Source organism: Mustela lutreola, chromosome 1, assembly GCF_030435805.1.
Source record: "Mustela lutreola isolate mMusLut2 chromosome 1, mMusLut2.pri, whole genome shotgun sequence".
Classification (NCBI taxonomy): Eukaryota; Metazoa; Chordata; class Mammalia; order Carnivora; family Mustelidae; genus Mustela; species Mustela lutreola.
The window spans coordinates 176,978,033-176,995,521 of NC_081290.1; the positions used below are offsets into that span (position 1 = coordinate 176,978,033).

At 46.0% G+C, this 17,489-nt stretch overlaps 1 protein-coding gene across 2 annotated transcripts in view; it reads right to left on the reverse strand.

Moving 5' to 3' along the window:
- The window catches only part of PDGFD (platelet derived growth factor D), a 227,235-nt gene that overhangs the window by 6,658 nt on the left and 203,088 nt on the right, over positions 1–17,489 (reverse strand). For both annotated transcript variants that reach the window (XM_059179436.1, XM_059179427.1), the window contains exon 6: positions 5,008–5,222. In XM_059179436.1, coding sequence (XP_059035419.1) covers positions 5,008–5,222 — 215 coding nt within the window. The remainder of the gene's footprint in view (positions 1–5,007; positions 5,223–17,489) is intronic.

A 17,489-nucleotide genomic window follows, 5' to 3' on the forward strand; every position in this document is an offset into this window, starting at 1 on the left:
TTTCCCTTTTGAGCTTTTCCATGCTTCCAGACTTCATGAAAAATGTGCAGAGAGTTTAGATTTTTAAGGGCTGCTAGACCATTTTTCTGAAACCTAAGTGATTATGAACGAGAACATCTCGAGAAGGGATAACACATTATTTTCTGCCTGGACAATTACCGAGCTTGCGGGCAGCAGTCCCAGCAGACCGGAGCCTCGCAGCAGAAGGACTGACTGCATGTGGTAAGATAGGGTACTCAGGAAGAAAGACACAGACGACAGTGTTTAGGAACAGTTCCCTGGCTGATGAAGTCTGCAGGTGACCAAAGGCTGGGATTGTAGTCAGGGTCCATAAAACACTCATGAATACTGAAAATCCAGTCTTGCTCTCTGTAGACATTATGTTTTCTGGGAGCACACGGGGGCTACTGTGGGGGTGCACTCAGCTGCAGTCCAGCCTTGAAAGAGCGAAGCAGTTTCATCCATAATTCCGACAGCACCTTACAGGGCTCATGTCCACACACTGTGGAAAATGTAATGGAAGGCTAACTGGGCACCACATTCAGAGTGCAGAATTGGTAGGGATGACCATTCATGTCACAGATGGTCTTGTCTACCTGAGGGGGAGCATGGCCCAAAGCAGGTGTGCGAAGCGATGGCAGGAAGCTAGGTCTACAAGGGAAGGAATGTGCACATTCGGCTGTAATGAAAAGCAGGGTCCATTCACTCAGGGAGCCATCGAGGTTGCAGGGAAGCCAGACCTCTCAGAAAACTCCACCCATATCTCTTCTGGACTTTCCAGTCTTCTGCCCTCACATCTGTTCAGTAGCCCCATGAGCCAAGTGTCACTGTTATCACTGATGGGTGAGTGAATTTCTCCATCAGCATTAACTGCTGATTGTCCGATCCTATCTTTACTCCTTTACATTGACCTAGCACTGCCACCTCCAGTTTGCTTCTGTTCCTTGTGTAAGGTAAGGTAGGATTTGGGGGGTAGGATGGTGTCATGGTTAACGGATGCCATGTCATTTCAAGTCTGCCTGGGAACCCCAAATTGGGGGTTATTGTGGGGATGAACTGAGGAACTCCTAGGCCCCTAGGCTGCCTTCCACACGGCAGAGCTGGAACCAGGGGCCACATCTTCCTTCCAGTCAGACAGTGTTGTGCTCTGTTGCCTCAGCTCATTGCAAACACAGGAAAAGCCCCCGGGAGTGTGGTCTCACAGTCTCACCCAAAGAGACAGAAAGAGGATGAAGCAGGGAGACTCTCCTTACGTTAGAAATGCTATTTCCAGAGAAAGGAACCAAGTTTCCTTGACTTTTGTTATGGTTGGTTAGAATCATAACCCCAAATCTCATTGCTTTTGCCACAGAGTAGAAACTCTTCACCAACTCATTTTGTTTCCTGTCTCTTTGATCTCAATTTCCCATTTTAGCTAAATTTGTTTCTATACCAGATGCTTAAAACATGTAAAAACCTAAAAGTATGATTATTTTATCCCAAGTCTAAAACTCAACAGTTTAAAACCTCTAATTAATCTCTTTTCATATATAAACATGTGCTTACACGTCCTGACTCTTAAGCTGTTAATAGGAAGCAGATTTTTAATATAAAATTCTTGAGCAAAATAAAAAGAATCTTCTAAAGTCATTATTTTTTTTCCACTTAGTCCAGAAACAGAGATGGGTCTAGGCTGTGTTTTTCAATACGGCAACCCCCAGCCATGTGCAGCTATCTACATTTACATAACTTAAAATCACATAGAACTCAAAGTCCGATCTCCTGTTTGTGTCGGGTCCTCGTCAAGTGCCAACTAGCCACATGTCACTGGCGACTGCCATACTGGGGGGGCAGGGAGGGAACCCTCCCTTCACTGTAGAAAGTTCTACTCGACACGATGGACAGTTACAGCAGCATAGTGACAAAATCACGAGAGGAGGGACAGAGAAATTAACTCTGATCTCTCTCTCTCTGCTGCTTCGTGAATTTTTGGCTGTTGCCCGAATGTCCATTGATGGGAACCAGAGGATGACAAACCGCTAAGGTAACCTTATTTCTGGGGAAGATCCTGCTTCTCCATGGCACATTATCAAGGCAAGATGGGACCTGAAATAACAGCATCTACATGGTATGTTCTCTGGAAACTTCCTTCTGAAAACTCACTACCCCAAAGTAACTTTTATATCCTATGCATTCCAAGAGGCTGCAAAGAAACCGGGAAAATGCCTTAAAGGATACCTACCAGCTTTGGAGAACAGGAAATCATAAAGAAGGTAACACTGTATCGTACTGGTGGGGCTGGGGGGAAACTCGCTCAACCCCCTGCTTGGGAAACAGCATGACCCAAGAACAGAACAATTATCTAAGCTTCATTAGGAGCTTTATAATTTTTCCCATTTTATGCTTTAAACGCCGAGTGCTGAAATATTTGTGCAGAGTCACACAGGCCTGCTTATGTGACAAGTTCCAGTTACCCCTTAAGGGTGCTCACGGCCCATGGAAACTCATTTCACATCTCATCAGTTACAAGCAGCAGCTGGGGAAACTGATTTCTTGTGTCTCTGGGTTAGAGCACAGATACAGAATAGAAAAAAGAACCAGGACTTTTCCCTAATGAGCCAGGCTCAAGCCGCCCCCACTGCTGGAAAGAGAACAAGTCTCTACTCTTTCCCGGGGGCACTCAGCAGAGGGATCACTATGACATGTTGCAAGGTATTTTAGGAGCCGGGGGGTCAAGGAGCCAGACATGTTTGTGTCAGGTATGTGGCGGCTGAGAGAGTGATCGATGTTGTTTTGTCCCTTTGTCCAGAGCCTGGCAGAGTGACTTCGTGCAGAGCTCTGCAGACCCCAGAAGTAAAAATACTAAACTACAGTGTTTCAAAGAGCTGCTTCAGAGAGCAGCTTCAAAAAGATGCTGGCATCTCAGACCTGCTCCTGTGATGAGCAGAGATCAAGGGCTTCCCTTTCTAGATGTTAATTGTGAACAGAAATTTACAGGTAACCTCTTGGGTGGGCAGACAGAGACAAGAAAAGAAGCAAGAAAAGGACCCTTTAGAGTTCTTTAGCATTCACTGTCTGGAATGTGAGGGTTTTTTTGTTTTGTTTTGTTTTGTTTTAAAGGGGTGGTGTGCACGTTCAACTCTGCCATTTCTGCAATAAACAATATAAAACATGAAGCTGTAACTTCAAACTGAGTGGAGTCCAGAGGAAAATAAAACACTCTACAGATAGATCAAAGGCCTGTACTTAACTGTTTTTCCTCTGCATTTATGCCTAGGTAGTGATCTTGTCACTTGCTAGATTATTTTAATTCTAGCCTGATTACTGTATTCGGCACTAATCCTCAGGGTCTGACTAAACATTACAAAATTCAGGTTCTTAGATGCAAAGGACAACATCCTATCTAGAGTTCATCGGGTCATACAAAAATAAAACACAATGAACGCAGACTATAGCATTCTCTGGACAGAACTTTTTTTTTTTTTTTGGTTCCCCTTGAAAACTGCAGGGTGGAGTAAGGAATTCTTATGACTAAGAAAATAAGCTCCATGGAAGTCTGAAATAAAGTGTTTCTCCCATGTGAGGTAAGCCTGGTCCCTGTGGCATTTAATTTCCTACACTTCCCAAGTTGGAAATACCAGTTATGACGTCCCCGTTCTCATTTAGCTCCCGTCACCTCCTTAAACTTGTTTGTATTGACTTACTGTTTTCAGGACTAAAAAAAGAAAAAAAAAAACACCTTTTAAAAGCTGAAGGTTTTATTTAGGGGGCACACTTTACTCCTTTGTTTTGGTGGATACAAGAGGAAAAGCAACGCAAACAATCATTTCTCATGGTAATGTCTGCTTAATTGTTTAGATTATGTTCTTAAACACATTTTGGTATGACGTTTCACATCTTACAAAAGGCATTCCATATGCACTATTTTATTTGAGCCCCAGAACCACTCTATAAGTGATTATCTGTTATAATGTCTTAGTCTCATTTCACATATGTGAAAACGGAGTCTCCATATTTGTGACTTGGAAATACTCCCACGATTGGGAAGTAAGAGTGCTGCCAAGGTCAGGAACAGCTCTGAGCTCCCCTTAAATCCTTTAATGCTCAATAAAGTACTGTGTGTTCAAAAAGGATAAGCAGTGTTACTAGTGATAGGAACACAGAGTCAGAAACACAGGGTTCTGTAGAACTCTGTTCTCCCTAAATTTTATTCCTCTTTTATCTTCATATTTACTTTTGTTTAGTTTTGCCTACTTTCACAGCTGATTTCCCAGGTAGCACTCAGTAGTCTTTAGGAAAAAATGGTACTTTTAGAAGAAAAATAATATCCTATTTAGAGAATTAAAAAGTCTCTCTAAACATCTTCTGTCAATTTACATTTTGCTATCTTCACTCTCCTAAATTTCTTAAGGGCTTGACTGCATTCAGGTTTGGCCCTTAGATTTTTCTTAAAGTGACCTAAATTTTGCCATGACAGCCTTTACAAATACCACATATTACTACAAAGAGGTCATGTGAGCTCTGAATCACTGCATCATGCATTTGATCATATAAATAAACAAGGATGTTGTCCCACAGGTTGCTTTCTGATGATTAGAAAACAGAGTCCAAGGGCACCTGGGTGACTCGGTCGGTAAGGTGTCTGCCTTCGGCTCATTCATGGCCTTGGGGTCCTGGGATCAAGCCTGGCATGGGTACCCCGCTCAGGAGGGAGTCTGCTTCTCCCTCTCCCTTCGATCCCCCCCACCTCTCTGCTGTTGCTCTCTCTGAAATGAATAAATAAATGAAATCTTTAAAAAAAGAAGAATAGAGAAAAGAGTCCATCTTTCAGGAGGTACTTAGCCCCTCTAAGGCATTTGGCTTGGTCAGTTTAGCTCATGTATAATTTCAGCTCCCAGTCATCCTTCCAGATGGCTGCCTTTGTGCAGTGAACAACTAGAACAACTGTAACCCATGGCCTGGTCGTCCAGCACCCTACCCTAATATTTCCAGCTGGAAAGAGCTCATGCATGTTTGAGAAGGACATACCTCATGATACTTTTTCACAGTCTTCCCAGAACTGCACGTGCAGGATTTCCAGTTCGCAGTCCCACAGCCACAGTTGCCCCCACAGCGCTGCACGAGGAGGCAGCGGGGAAAGAAGACCACGTGCGTCAGCTTCAGTTCCTCTCTTAAGTTGACGGAATAATTCCTGGGAGTGCAGCTGTAGCGCTTGACGTCATCATTGAGCCTGTCCAGGTCGACTGTAAGAAACACACACAGGTGTGAGCCAGCACCTGACCCGAAGCAAAAACTCCCAGCATGGGTTTTTGGGAAGCGTGTGGGAAGATGTGACAATGACCTTAATGCAGACATTGAATCTGTCCTTGGGATCTCATTTATTAACCTCACATGCAAGGTGGAAAATCTGATTCTCTTTTTATCCTATCTACTCTTCAAAAAAAAAAAATAAATCAGATAATTTAATAAATTATATATAATAAATATTATAATACTATGTGTATTAGAAAGAAAAAAATTACCATGTTAATAAAAGTATTTATTTGCTTGAAAAGAAAAAAATAACAACAACAAAGAAAAAACAAAAGCCTCAAAAACAAGGCTAAATCTTTATCTTGGTTCAATTTCCTTATATTTTTTTAATATAAAAAAAGAATTCCGAGGAAAGAAAATGAAGTGTTCAGCAATTTAAAATAACTGCCTTTATCTTAAAAACAAAACAAAACAAAACAAAACCCCCAAAATACATGGCCTCTCAATTCTCAATAAAACCTAAACCAATAAAACCTAAACCATGATTCTCTAAAAACCATGATTTAGATATAATTTGAAGTCTACCAGGGATGCATTAGGGACAACTACTCTATTATGCTTGGCTGGTGATGCAATTTTACAGGGAAGTATGAAGAAGAAAAGGGTTTAATTTCATTTTGACTCCAAAGTCAACCAAAATGTCCACGGAGCTGGCATTTTGGGGAGTGGGTATCGAGGCGTATTTGTGCCCTGCATCCTAGATGGCTACAGCACAGAGAGAGGACAAGGGCTGGGCTCTGCCCCAAAGCTGTGGCTGCCTTCCTCCCGAGAGCTGGAAAGGCACCCAGCTGCTTCCAACCTCTGTTTCCTCATCTAGGAAATGTCAACAGCAGAACTTCACCTGTCCCACAGCAATACCGAAGGCTGACGCTAGCGTGCCTGGCACACAGTCAGTGCTGATTAGGATTATTCTTCGTGATTCATTTTGATCTTTCCCTTTCAAGTCAAATGGTTAAAAAAAAAAAAAAAAAATCCAGGCCTTTCTCTGGTTCTCTCTGTTGGTCGTGACTCTGGGTCACTGACAACCAAGGGGGTATGGTTACTGGGACTTTTGTGAATTAAGACCAACACCCCCAATTTTCACATTCTAGTCACAGTATGTCCTTGAATTAAATTTATAGTACTGTGTTTACACAGGTTCCAATCAGTGTTCTGCAAAAGCCAGCTAATCCTCTATGCACTTGGGGGTACATGCCCCCGACCACGCCCTAGAGGGCCCGGGAGGAATCCCACAAAGGCGAGCAGACAGCAAACACCCAGGCTGCCTCTGCACTCCCGCCTGCGAGCGTCTTAGTCTTAAACCCAAACCGGCTGAGGAGCGGTGAGCGTGTTCTTTTGGGGTCAAAGCTAGAGGCTAGGGATGCTGTCCGGAGAATGCAGGGGAGGGAAACCCAAAACAAGGGAGGCTCACGGGAATGAGGGGTCCCCTTCACACCACGAAGTCAGCGGATGGTCTGGCGATATGGGCAGACGACCCCCTGACTAAGGAATTAATGGCAGTTGGGTTAATGCCCTGCCTCGAGAGCCTTTCCATAGGAGCGACTGGGCTTTGAATCTCCAGGGCAGGGAACTCCCCCCACCCCCACCAGCTTCCCTATGCTGAGCCTGCGACACGGGGGGGGGGAAGGCAGGAAGGGGGCAGCTGAAGGAATGCTGAATAACTTCTGTGCATCATGTATGGCTGGTTTTTTCCTTCCTTTGTAAAGACGTGTCCTAAGTTTAGCTATAATCAATCCAGATTTAAATCGAGTGAACTGTGTCTTGGGAAAGGAACAGTTTTATTGCTGCTAAAGCCCTGGAAGTAACTGCCCGCAAAGCAGGAAGGATTACGTAAATGCATTAGGAAGCACCGCCGTCATCCATTCCAAGTGTCACCTTGAGACAAACAGTGACGCTGGCTGGCGCAGTGCCACGCCATGGACGGGGCTTGTGCGCCCGGCGGCTGCAGCTGCCGAGGATGCTAACGGGGGTCTATCTGGTCGACCGCTGAGCAGTCAACAGGTGCTGTTAGCGAGGAGAAGGGGTTGGGGTGCAGGAAGGCAGAGGGGGACAGGCAGGAGGGCGCGTGCTGAGGGTCTCCAGGTCAGCCCCCCATGAGGCACCTTCTACCCATCACCGCACTTCACAGTCCCCCCCACCCTGTTAAGGCGAATGGGAAATGGGACACTGGGCTTCGGAGCTCTTCCCCCTTTGGCCCCAGCTTCTGGCACATCTAGGAGAACGGGGGCATGGCTGTCCCCGAAAACCAAAGGAAGAAGAGCTCCCTGGTGCCGCAGGATGTCTGGGGCGGGAACAGGTGCAGCCTTCTCCCCGGGATAGCCCAGAGCCCCGAGACAGCATGCCTCTCCCGGAGATGTAGCTAAGCCTCAAGGTGCCCTCAGCAAACCAAGGAGAGGCACGTCCTCCTGCCTTGTCTGGAAGCAGGACTCTTCACATCACGTAAGTGCTTTACTGACCAGCACTGGTCTCCCCCCGCCCCGGTTCCCTGCCCACTGGGAAGAGATGTACGACGCCGTCCATTCTAGCTTCAGGTCACCGACGTGATCGCTTTGGCTGTGGCCCGGGCTGACTCCCTGGCATCCAGCAGCCCTGTGTCTCTGGGGACTGAAACCACCAAGGCACTCAATATAGAACTTGGCATAAAACGTGCTTCTGAGCAGATGCAAACAGCTGCAGACGTGACTGTGGGCGTTCTGCAGGGGACACTGAGCTCTCCGTCAAAGGGGACGCATGAGGCGGCGCCCGGAGCAGGACGCCGGGCAGCAGGCGGAGTGGTGAGCAAACGTCGGGGCCTCCCAGGATGGGGGCTTGGCTTGAGCCTCTGGAGGGAGATCCAGGGAGAGGGCTTTGCTTTCCATTCCTGCTTCGGTCTCCAGACAGGAACAGGACAGGGCAGCAAGGAAGTCCCCAATGTGATTCAAGGGCCCTGGAATTTCATCTATTTTCCCTTATTTCACCCTGGTGTACATAATGTTACAATTCTTCTTTTGCTGTCCTTTTGAATTTGAGTCTTGTCTTTCCATGGATCTTCGACATCAGTTTTCCAGGCTGGGCACTGACAATCTGTTCAAAGGGCCGAGAAGGGGCCACTGTCCTCAGAGGCTTTCCCTGGACATATTAGTCCAATGTGGGGCCCGGCACAGGGCAGTGGGAGAGGCCCTCTTTTTGTAGCCCTGGCCTCAAACACAGGTCCTTCGCTGGAGATCCTTGTGCTGTGATGAGTTCTGGGGTCTGAACACTGGGAACGTGTCAAGCAGGAGAGAGCATTCAGTCTCCAACCCACGGAGGCTCCAGTGTGGCAGGACAGGATGGATAGTCAGCCTGGTCTGGATGATCCCAGCCGCCCAGGCTAGAGTCTGAATCCAGGCTTTCTCCTGCCTCTGCACGCTTCTGACTGTGGTCTGAGGATCTGAAGGCGGGCAGGGGGTTGTGGGGGCAAAGAACAGCTTCCATGAACCATGCTGGGGTCTCCCCACTGGAGGACCACTCGCTGTCCCAAGGACCAGGTTTCCCAAGTCTGTGACAGACCGTGACCTGCCATTTTCAAGATGTTGCCAGTGACGTACCCCCAAGCCTGTGCGCCCCGAGCACACACACTCATTTATTGGGTTCCGCAGGAGAAGTACGCCAGGTTCTGGCTGACCGCCTAGAGCCTACTTTCTTCTTTGGCATCGAACAACACAATGCATTTCTCCATCGCCCCCAAACGGAAGGAGCCCACGTCTGTGCACGATCTGCATCTGAAGAAGACATGGAGACAAGCACCTTTTTGCCCTTGCCAGACTGTGGCCTTAGCCATGAAAACCGGTCGCAAGCCCACGCCGAGAGCTGAACGGATTGATAACAAAAATCTGTCTTTAGAGGGAACCCGTGCTGGGGCCCTAACGACCGTTTTGACGGGACAGATACAGCTGGATAGGCACACCTCCCTCGCGGTGTCAAGTCTCGCTTCACCACACTTGCAGATACTTGTAGACGCCGCCCTTTTCACAAAGTGGAGGGGTGTGGCAACACGAGTTGTACAAATCAGCATTTGTCCCCTTTGTCGCATTTTGATAAATCTCACAATATTTCAGACTCTTCCATTATTATGGTATCTGTTACAGTGATCTGTGACCAGCGATTGGGGCTCACGCAAAGCTCAGGTGGCGGGTAAGCATTTTCAGTTCTAAAGCCTTTTTTAACCAAGCTGTGAACATTGTTTCTTCCGACGGAATGCGATTGCACACGACACCACGGCGTAAAAACAACTTTTCTACACACCAGGAAACCACAGCGTTTCTCTGACCTGCTCCCTTGCAGTATCTGCTTTCTTCCCGTGGGCCCCCCGGGCTGGAACCGAGCACAAAGTGTCTCCGATGTGTGCCTGCGGGAGGACCCACGAGCTTGGCACACGGCATGGGCGCCAGTCAATCTATTTCAAGGTTTTTGGTGAATACAAAAATTCTCTGCGAAACAAAATAATGTCCTCCTTCTGAATGTAGGAAAGCACTGTTTTTTTGGTTTTGTTTTTTATTTTTTTCTCTCTACGCAGGTTTGATTTGCTGCTTGTTTTGCTTAACAGGGAGATGATCCCCTTGGGTCAGCGCCTGGGGGTCAAGTTGATTGGCGGCTTTCGCCGTGCTGGTCTTCCAACCGTCGCCACTCGGCTGCGTGTGTCCCCAGCCTTTGCTTGATCTCCCGGACTCCCCTGGGTCTCCAATTAGACTTCCCCAAGTTCTTAGAGCCAGGAAGCATTTTCTAACAACCAGACCAAGACTTCACAGTGCTCAAATTCTTTATAAACTCTTTTAGCAGCCACACACCACCAATATATTACCATACACACACACACACACACACACACACACACAGCATGTGCTGAAGGCGTGGGAAGTCTGTGTGCTTGAAGTAGGGCTATATATGCATGTATATATACCTATTACATGTATATAAGTTATACATATGTTATATATAAAAAAAAATTTAAAATATAAAAAATACATATTTTATATATAAAAAATATATATGTAACTTTTTAAGACCATGCTTTTGTCATTCTAGTTCACTTTCCCTAGCACTCAAGTCGACTATGTCATTTTAATCTTCTAGGGCTCAAGTCAAAAGCCATGTTCAGCCTCCATCTCCTCTGATCGCCTGCTACAGGCTCACCACACTTTCTCTGCCTTCTGCCATAGCCCTTACTTCAAAGACCTTGCTTTGCCCCTTTCTTTTATTTAGGCGTTTCTCTTCCATTAAAATATAAGGTTCATGGAAGCAGAGAGTTAATCACCGTTTGATTCCTCCTCTCCTAGGGCTTAGCCCGAACGGAGGTCATTTAAGTCCTGCTCTCCTAAAACCATCTGGTTTCAACCTGGTCTCCTAAAACCATTTGGTTTCAACCAAATCCTGCTGAAAGACGTACGGCATCTCTGAGGACAGAGCATGTGTGCCATTTCAGGATGTCTGGAATAACCAAGGCCAGTAAAAACAACTGAAGTCCCTACTTCACCAGACAGGTGTTTTCTGTCTGGTAAAGTAGGGACTTCACCAGATTTTCCTTAAATCAGAAGACTTCCGAGACTCTGAATGGATACCCATAAACTTAAAGTCAAGGTCAGAGAGCGTTGCGGACACTGGTAGCCCTACTCCTCAGTCCAGTTTTCTGCTGCACTATCTGAAGGAATCAGACTGCTGCTGGTGCAGGACAGAGAAACTAGCCTTGGAGAACCGGCTCTACCAAGGAGGAACCATGACGCGTGGCAATGACTGGCTCTGAGACCCACAGAATCTAGAAGCGGTGCCCCCGGGAGAAGAGGGCGTCAGGAAGGCTCGCTTTCAGATACGTGGCTCGACGCGCCCTCTGCCCCATGGGGAGAAGGGCCACAATGTGTTACGGAAAACACTAAAAATAAGCCTTTGATTCTACAACCCTAGATTTATGAGGCTTTGGGAGAGGGTGGGCGGGAAGGGGAATAGATGAGTAATTGTAGTATTTTATACCAAGTAACTAGGGTTTCTCAGCCCCTTTCAAGGTTCATAAATTCCCCAGGAGGAGTCTGTTCATTTTTACGGACATTACACCTCATTGTGATTTTCAGACTCCCTCTTCCATAAATCAGCCCATAATTGTGAAAACTGTTTCCACACCTCAACCCCCATTTGGAAGCACAAATAAATCTGGAGAGAGCAATGACTTTATAACTTTTAATGAGAAAATATCAGGATATCTTAAACTTAAAATCATGAATTTCACGACTCCGTTTGCTGGTTTAGTTTCTCAAGAACAGACATATTTACCACGTGTATTTATAGTGATTAACCTACGTCACCAGGTTCCCAATCAGACAACAGTGAATTTTCGGGGTTTAAAAACGTAAATAGAAAGGTACTGAGCACCTTTTGTGTGCCTGGTTCTCTGTGAGATGCTGTCATATGTGCAACTCTCAGTGACTTCTGGTAACAAACTCTCATGGGAGACACGACTGTCCCCAACTGATAGATGTGGGGACTGACAGGCAGAGAACTTAACCGACCTGCCTAAGGTCGCTGGACACAGAGTAGGCATTTGACAAACACGTGCAACAAAGGGGGTGAGTGCACGGCCGTCTGCAAGGTGCTGAATGAGGCAAGACGGCCGCTGATACCATCAGACGGCAATTCTCTGAACTCTAAGAACTGTGACCTGGTAGGACGTGTGAAGTCCATCAATGCAACAAGAAACAGGAAAACAAGCTAGGAGGGGAATCAGAATCAAGCGGGTCTTGAAACATCTTTCTCTCACGGAAGAGACCGAGTCTCGGAGCTTCAAACACCGCTGAGCTCCCCAAGGCCTGGCCTGGGCAGCGAACAAACCCCAGTCCGTGGCACGACTCTCTCCTTTGCAGCTACCATCAGACATTCTGATTTTCTTTTAGTGTATAAATTGGCAATAACGGTACTTTCCTGCCAAGAAATGTATAAAGATTGAATGAGTTAAGGGGCGCTTGGGTCATGCAGTTAGTTCAACGTCCCATTCTTGGTTTCAGCTCAGGTCTTGATCTCAGGATCGTGGGATCGAGCCCCACGTCAGGCTCCACGCTCAGTGTGGCGTCTTCTTGAGATTCTCTCTCTCTTTCTCTCCCTCTACCCCTTCTTCTCATGTTCTCTCTCTCTCTCTAAAATAAATACAATCTTAACCATGAGAGACTATGGACTCTGAAAAACAATCTGAGGGTTTTGAAGGGGCAGGGGGGGTGGGAGATTGGGGGAACCAGGTGGTGGGTATTAGAGAGGGCACGGATTGCATGGAGCACTGGGTGTGGTGCAAAAATAATGAATACTGTTATGCTGAAAATAAATTTTAAAAAATCTAAAAATTGAATGAGTGAAGGGTGTTTGAAGCACAGATCCAAACCCTAGCCCTCGGCAGGTGTCCCCCACAACACTGTCACAATGAATAAAAGAGATAAATGAGTAGGGTTAAGCCCAGGATGCCCCAAACAGCTCCGATGCTGCAGTCGGGGTCACTAAGGGAAGGAGCATCACGTTCACCTCGACCCCCCATGTCAGAAGGCATGCGTGTTCAGTTTAATTCCCTGGGGCTTAACATGGTCCTTTGTAAGTCAAGAGTCAATGGGCTGGTTTTCCCAGCACTGGTGGTTCTGAAAGGAGTGTGTGCTGTAGGAAGGGTGTGCGCTTTCCCTGCATCCACAGGGGCACAGGACAAAAGGATGCTTCCCAGAAAAAGTGGATAAGGGACCCAGGAGGCAAAGACATCCATCATTAGCCAGAGTGACCATTGGGCGAAAGGCACACACGTCACCCCAGACACCAAAGTTACCTAATATTCTCCACCATTAAATGTTTTCCAGTCAATTGTGCTCTCATGGGAGGGGGGTAATGGGCAATTAAAGGGGGTCAGGATACCCACAAAGGCGGACAACCTCATCATGTAGGAGGAAAGCGAGGCGCCAGGAGGCAAAGGACCCAAATCCTTGTCCCCGCACAGAGACTTCCTTCAAAGCTTTTACGTGAGCCCGCACAGATACACACAATGTGATCAACAAAAATGCGTCTTTCCTTAACGCTTTCTGGCGAACGGAGTGGGGAATCCAGATCCTTTCAAGTCCTATGGGTCATCAACAGGGGCTGAACTCTTAAAAAAAAAAAAAAAAGTGCTTTTCAAAGGAAACATCTAACAAGCCAGAAAAGTTTCTGGGTCAACAGTATCCTAGAAAAGTTTAGTACTTGCCGATCGATTATTTTGTAAACTTGTAAGGAGTGGACTGATTTTACGGATCCTTAAACCTGGCAATATTTGGATACTCCGTAGGAGGCTCTTCAGATTAGCGATGATTATCTGACCGCCCTCCAGGGAAGAAAGCGGAAGAGTTCACAGAAATATCTTGGTTCTGTGCCGTTTTACCTAAGTAACAGTAGTAGCTGTAACGTGCCGAGGGCCCGTGTTAGTGTCTCTTGTTCATCCCAGCACAGCTTTGCAAAGTGGTTGTAACTAGAGCCGTCCAGCAAAGGGCAGAACGCGGCCGCCCACGGGCTACCAGTAACTCCCCGAGGCCACAGTTCTTTCGGATGTGAGTTAGAATTTTATCACAAGCGTACTTGACGACAGAGTCCACACTTTTCCTGCTGCTGCAGCCGTTCTCCTGCTCCCATTCCATCAAATTTGTGGAAGACAATTTTCGTCCAGATAAGGACGGCTTTTACTTGGGGCCTACGACATGGTTCAGCAGGTTCAAGGAAACCGACCCTCTTTCAACCTCAGAAATTAGAAAAATAAATCTGTTTTGATTTAACGTCCCCTGTACCTCGTTTAATTGACACAGAGATAGTTACAGGGGATGTTATCTCCAGACTGACTCAACGGATTCATCACTAGTGTCAGCCAAAGGCCCCCGGCAGGTTGCTACCAGATAGCAAATAGGCCAAGTGAAGGCATTGGTGTCGTGATGGCTTCAGCCCGTTCTAGACTACGTTCACGTCTTAATATGCTATGAAATTATTTCCCTCATTCGAAATCATATTTGAAAGAACAAAACTTGATTGTCCTAGTTCGTAGACAAGGGCATGACAAAGAAGTGGCAATAAATGACAAACTTAAAAATTAGAAGTATTTTGACCTGGGAGAATTCAGAACCAAGTCAAACATTTTGATCTTAAATGTATGTATGTCACTGAACCCTCAGATTCTAGGCTAGCTGCTCACCCACAGATCGTCTTCAAATTAAGAAGTCAAGTGGCTTAGATCGTAGAGCAAAATAATGCCATGTGAGAAATCACAGAATTGGTATCAGAGCCTCTCAAACGGGTTACTAACCGTCCCAGGGTTAGAACCCCCAACCACTTAGAGTCTGTAAAAATCACATATTTCAGGGACACTTGGGGGGCTCAGCTGGTTAAGCGTCTGTCTTCGGCTGGGGTCACAATCCTGGAGTCCCAGGATCGAGCCCCATTTTGTGCTCCCTGCTCAGTGGAGAGACTGCTTTTCCCTCTCCTTCTGCCCCTGCTTGTGTTCCCTCGCGCGCTGTCTCTCTCTGTCAAGTAAATAGACAAAATCCTTTAAAAAATAACATATTTCAAACTCTATCACTTACAATCGATTTAATATCAATATGTTTATTCCACTTAATGTAGAAATGCTGATTTTTTTTTTTTTTTAAAGAAGAGTGCACACGAATTCTGTCACATGCATTAAAAAATAGCAACCCTTTGGGGAAGCATTTACTTGTGGTAAGTAAAACTGTCGTTCAAAACTATTAGGTTGGGGGACGCCTGGGTGGCTCAGTGGGTCCTGGGATCGAGTCCCACATTGGGCTCCTTGCTCGGCAGGGAGCCTGCTTCTCCCTCTGCCTCTGCCTGCCATTCTGTCTGCCTGTGCTCACTCTCTCCCACTCTCTCTCTGATAAATAAATAAAATCTTTAAAAAAAAAAAAACTATTAGGTTGGAATGCTCCAAAAATTGTATCCATAGTTGAAGACCAACACTGATGCTGTGAAAATAGGCTTCTCCCTTGTTCTAATTTGTTGGATTTTTTCCCTATGACACAAAATGTTTGGGGAAAGTTAAAAAAAAAAAACCAAAAAACCAAAACAAAACCCAACAGATCTCATTTACATTGTCAATGACCATACACGGCATCTCATTCCAATTTTAGTATATGTGCTGCCGAAGCGAGCACCATACATGGCATCTCAATGAGCTCTCCACTCTAATAGAGTGTAAGACTGATCATTTTTAAGTGAAAGATATCTAAAATCCATTATGAAGTTGAATAAAGTTGTGCTGCCCCTAAATTCAAAGGATTGTGGCTGTAAAGAAATCACAGTGTGGTTTCGTTTAGGCCACCATGGTCTTGCGATGATTATAGTTTGCAGAAGATCCATGTAACTTTTTACCTAATTATGTACAAATGTTTTTTATTATTAGCAGAGTCATCAGAAAAAGTAAATGCAACTTGAACTTGGTTTTTTTTTTTTTTTAACTTTTTGGCAGCTTTCAGTGAAAGTATGAGGTTGAAATTATTGGTAAAAACTGAGTTGTGGAACTACAGTTATGGACAAATTTTGATAATCCTTGTCGTCTCTTTCTCCATATCCCTTAAGACACAGAACATGGGAAACATGGGCTTGTAGTGTTGTCTTCAGTCCAGAAGCTGCGATACACAAGTCTGGGCTTCTCTTTTATTTGCGAATTTTTGAAAAGTCAACTTTAGGTGCTGAAGTTCTGGCTCCAATATGTGGCGAGGTTATTGTCCCTTTTCTCTTCCTCTTTTCCCCAAACTTCATTGACCTCTTGCTCTCCATGTACAAGTCTCTTCCTAGAAAGACCTTGAATCTCCCTGTCACCAAATCTGCTTTCAAACAAACACTAAAATCGAAGCATACACATTAATTCTAAATAGGTACTATCCCTACCTCGTTACAAACATTCCACACCCAGGGTGTTTGTGTTTTATTTTAGCGTTTATAAGACTCTGTGTTTGTACGTTCACATTGGAGGGTCATCTTAGAATCCTCTCTTTGATATCACAAAAAATGTCCCTTTGATCCATCTGGACAAATCAGAGGAATGGATATTCAACAGCTATCCATAACCAATACTTGCTTTTTACAGCATTAAAGAATTATCATACTGACAAGAGGAAATTTTTTCAGGATCCTACAAAGTTCACTCTTTTATTAGCCATCCAACAGACCTCCCTTATCTGTAACTATGTTTCTGTCCCCACTCTGCATTCACTGCTTCCTTCCTTATACAACAGATCAGAAACCATGAGTTTGTACTTCTTGAGTTTGAAAAGCTGACAGCGACAGCTGAGACGTTAAACCAGACTTGTCCTCGTGTGTGAGACAGGCATGCAGGTGGTGTGGTGGGCGCAGAATGATAAACAATGAAGTCAGCACGTTTATACAAGCGCAGGGACCGTGGACACTGGCCAGGGCTTCCAGAAACAGTACAGACCCGCCTTAGGGCCATTCTAAACAAGAGATTAAGAAATGGAACCCAAGCCAACCGGGGAAAGAAGTGTTGACTCCGTCAGGACTACACGGAAAGTCACCTTGAGAGTTCTTGCGAGGTTCTGTCAGGACCAGAGGCGTTCTTAATAAGCTACAGTCCTCAGTCTTATGGGGCGGGTTCTTGCAAACTTTGGATAAATGCTCCTGCTGGATTAATATCTTTAATTCCACACACATTCACGGAGGCTGTGCCGAGAGCCCGAGATACAGATGAACAATGTTGAACACCATGCCCTCAGCGTTGGCTGCCACTCAGGATGGGTCTCAGTCTCCCATGGGCCGTAAAACAGCACCGACTGCTCAGCCCACCCCCAGAGGCCGGGAGTCAGTGTGGCTGGGACCAGACGCGCGGGCTTCCTGCCGTTCCCCAGCTGACTTACTACTCGGACCTGGAGGTCCTAGGATCTCACACTGCCTTACAGAAGACACCAGACACAGTTAACTGCAGTAGTAGGCATAGGAAGGCCGTAATGTCCCCAGGACTCCAGACTCTGAGGTGGCGGGCTTCAGAGGGAGAGGATGAGGGACAAGGAAGGCTTTGCCAGCACAGCGATGCAAATATATTCTGGAATCCTCAGTAGCCAGAGCTAGCTGATGCTTCTTGCACAAGTACTATGTGCAGGGGCTCTCGACGGCCCTGCTAATGACCACCGGAGGTAGATGTAATCACACACGTTGCCTGGAGAAATGGAGGCACAGGA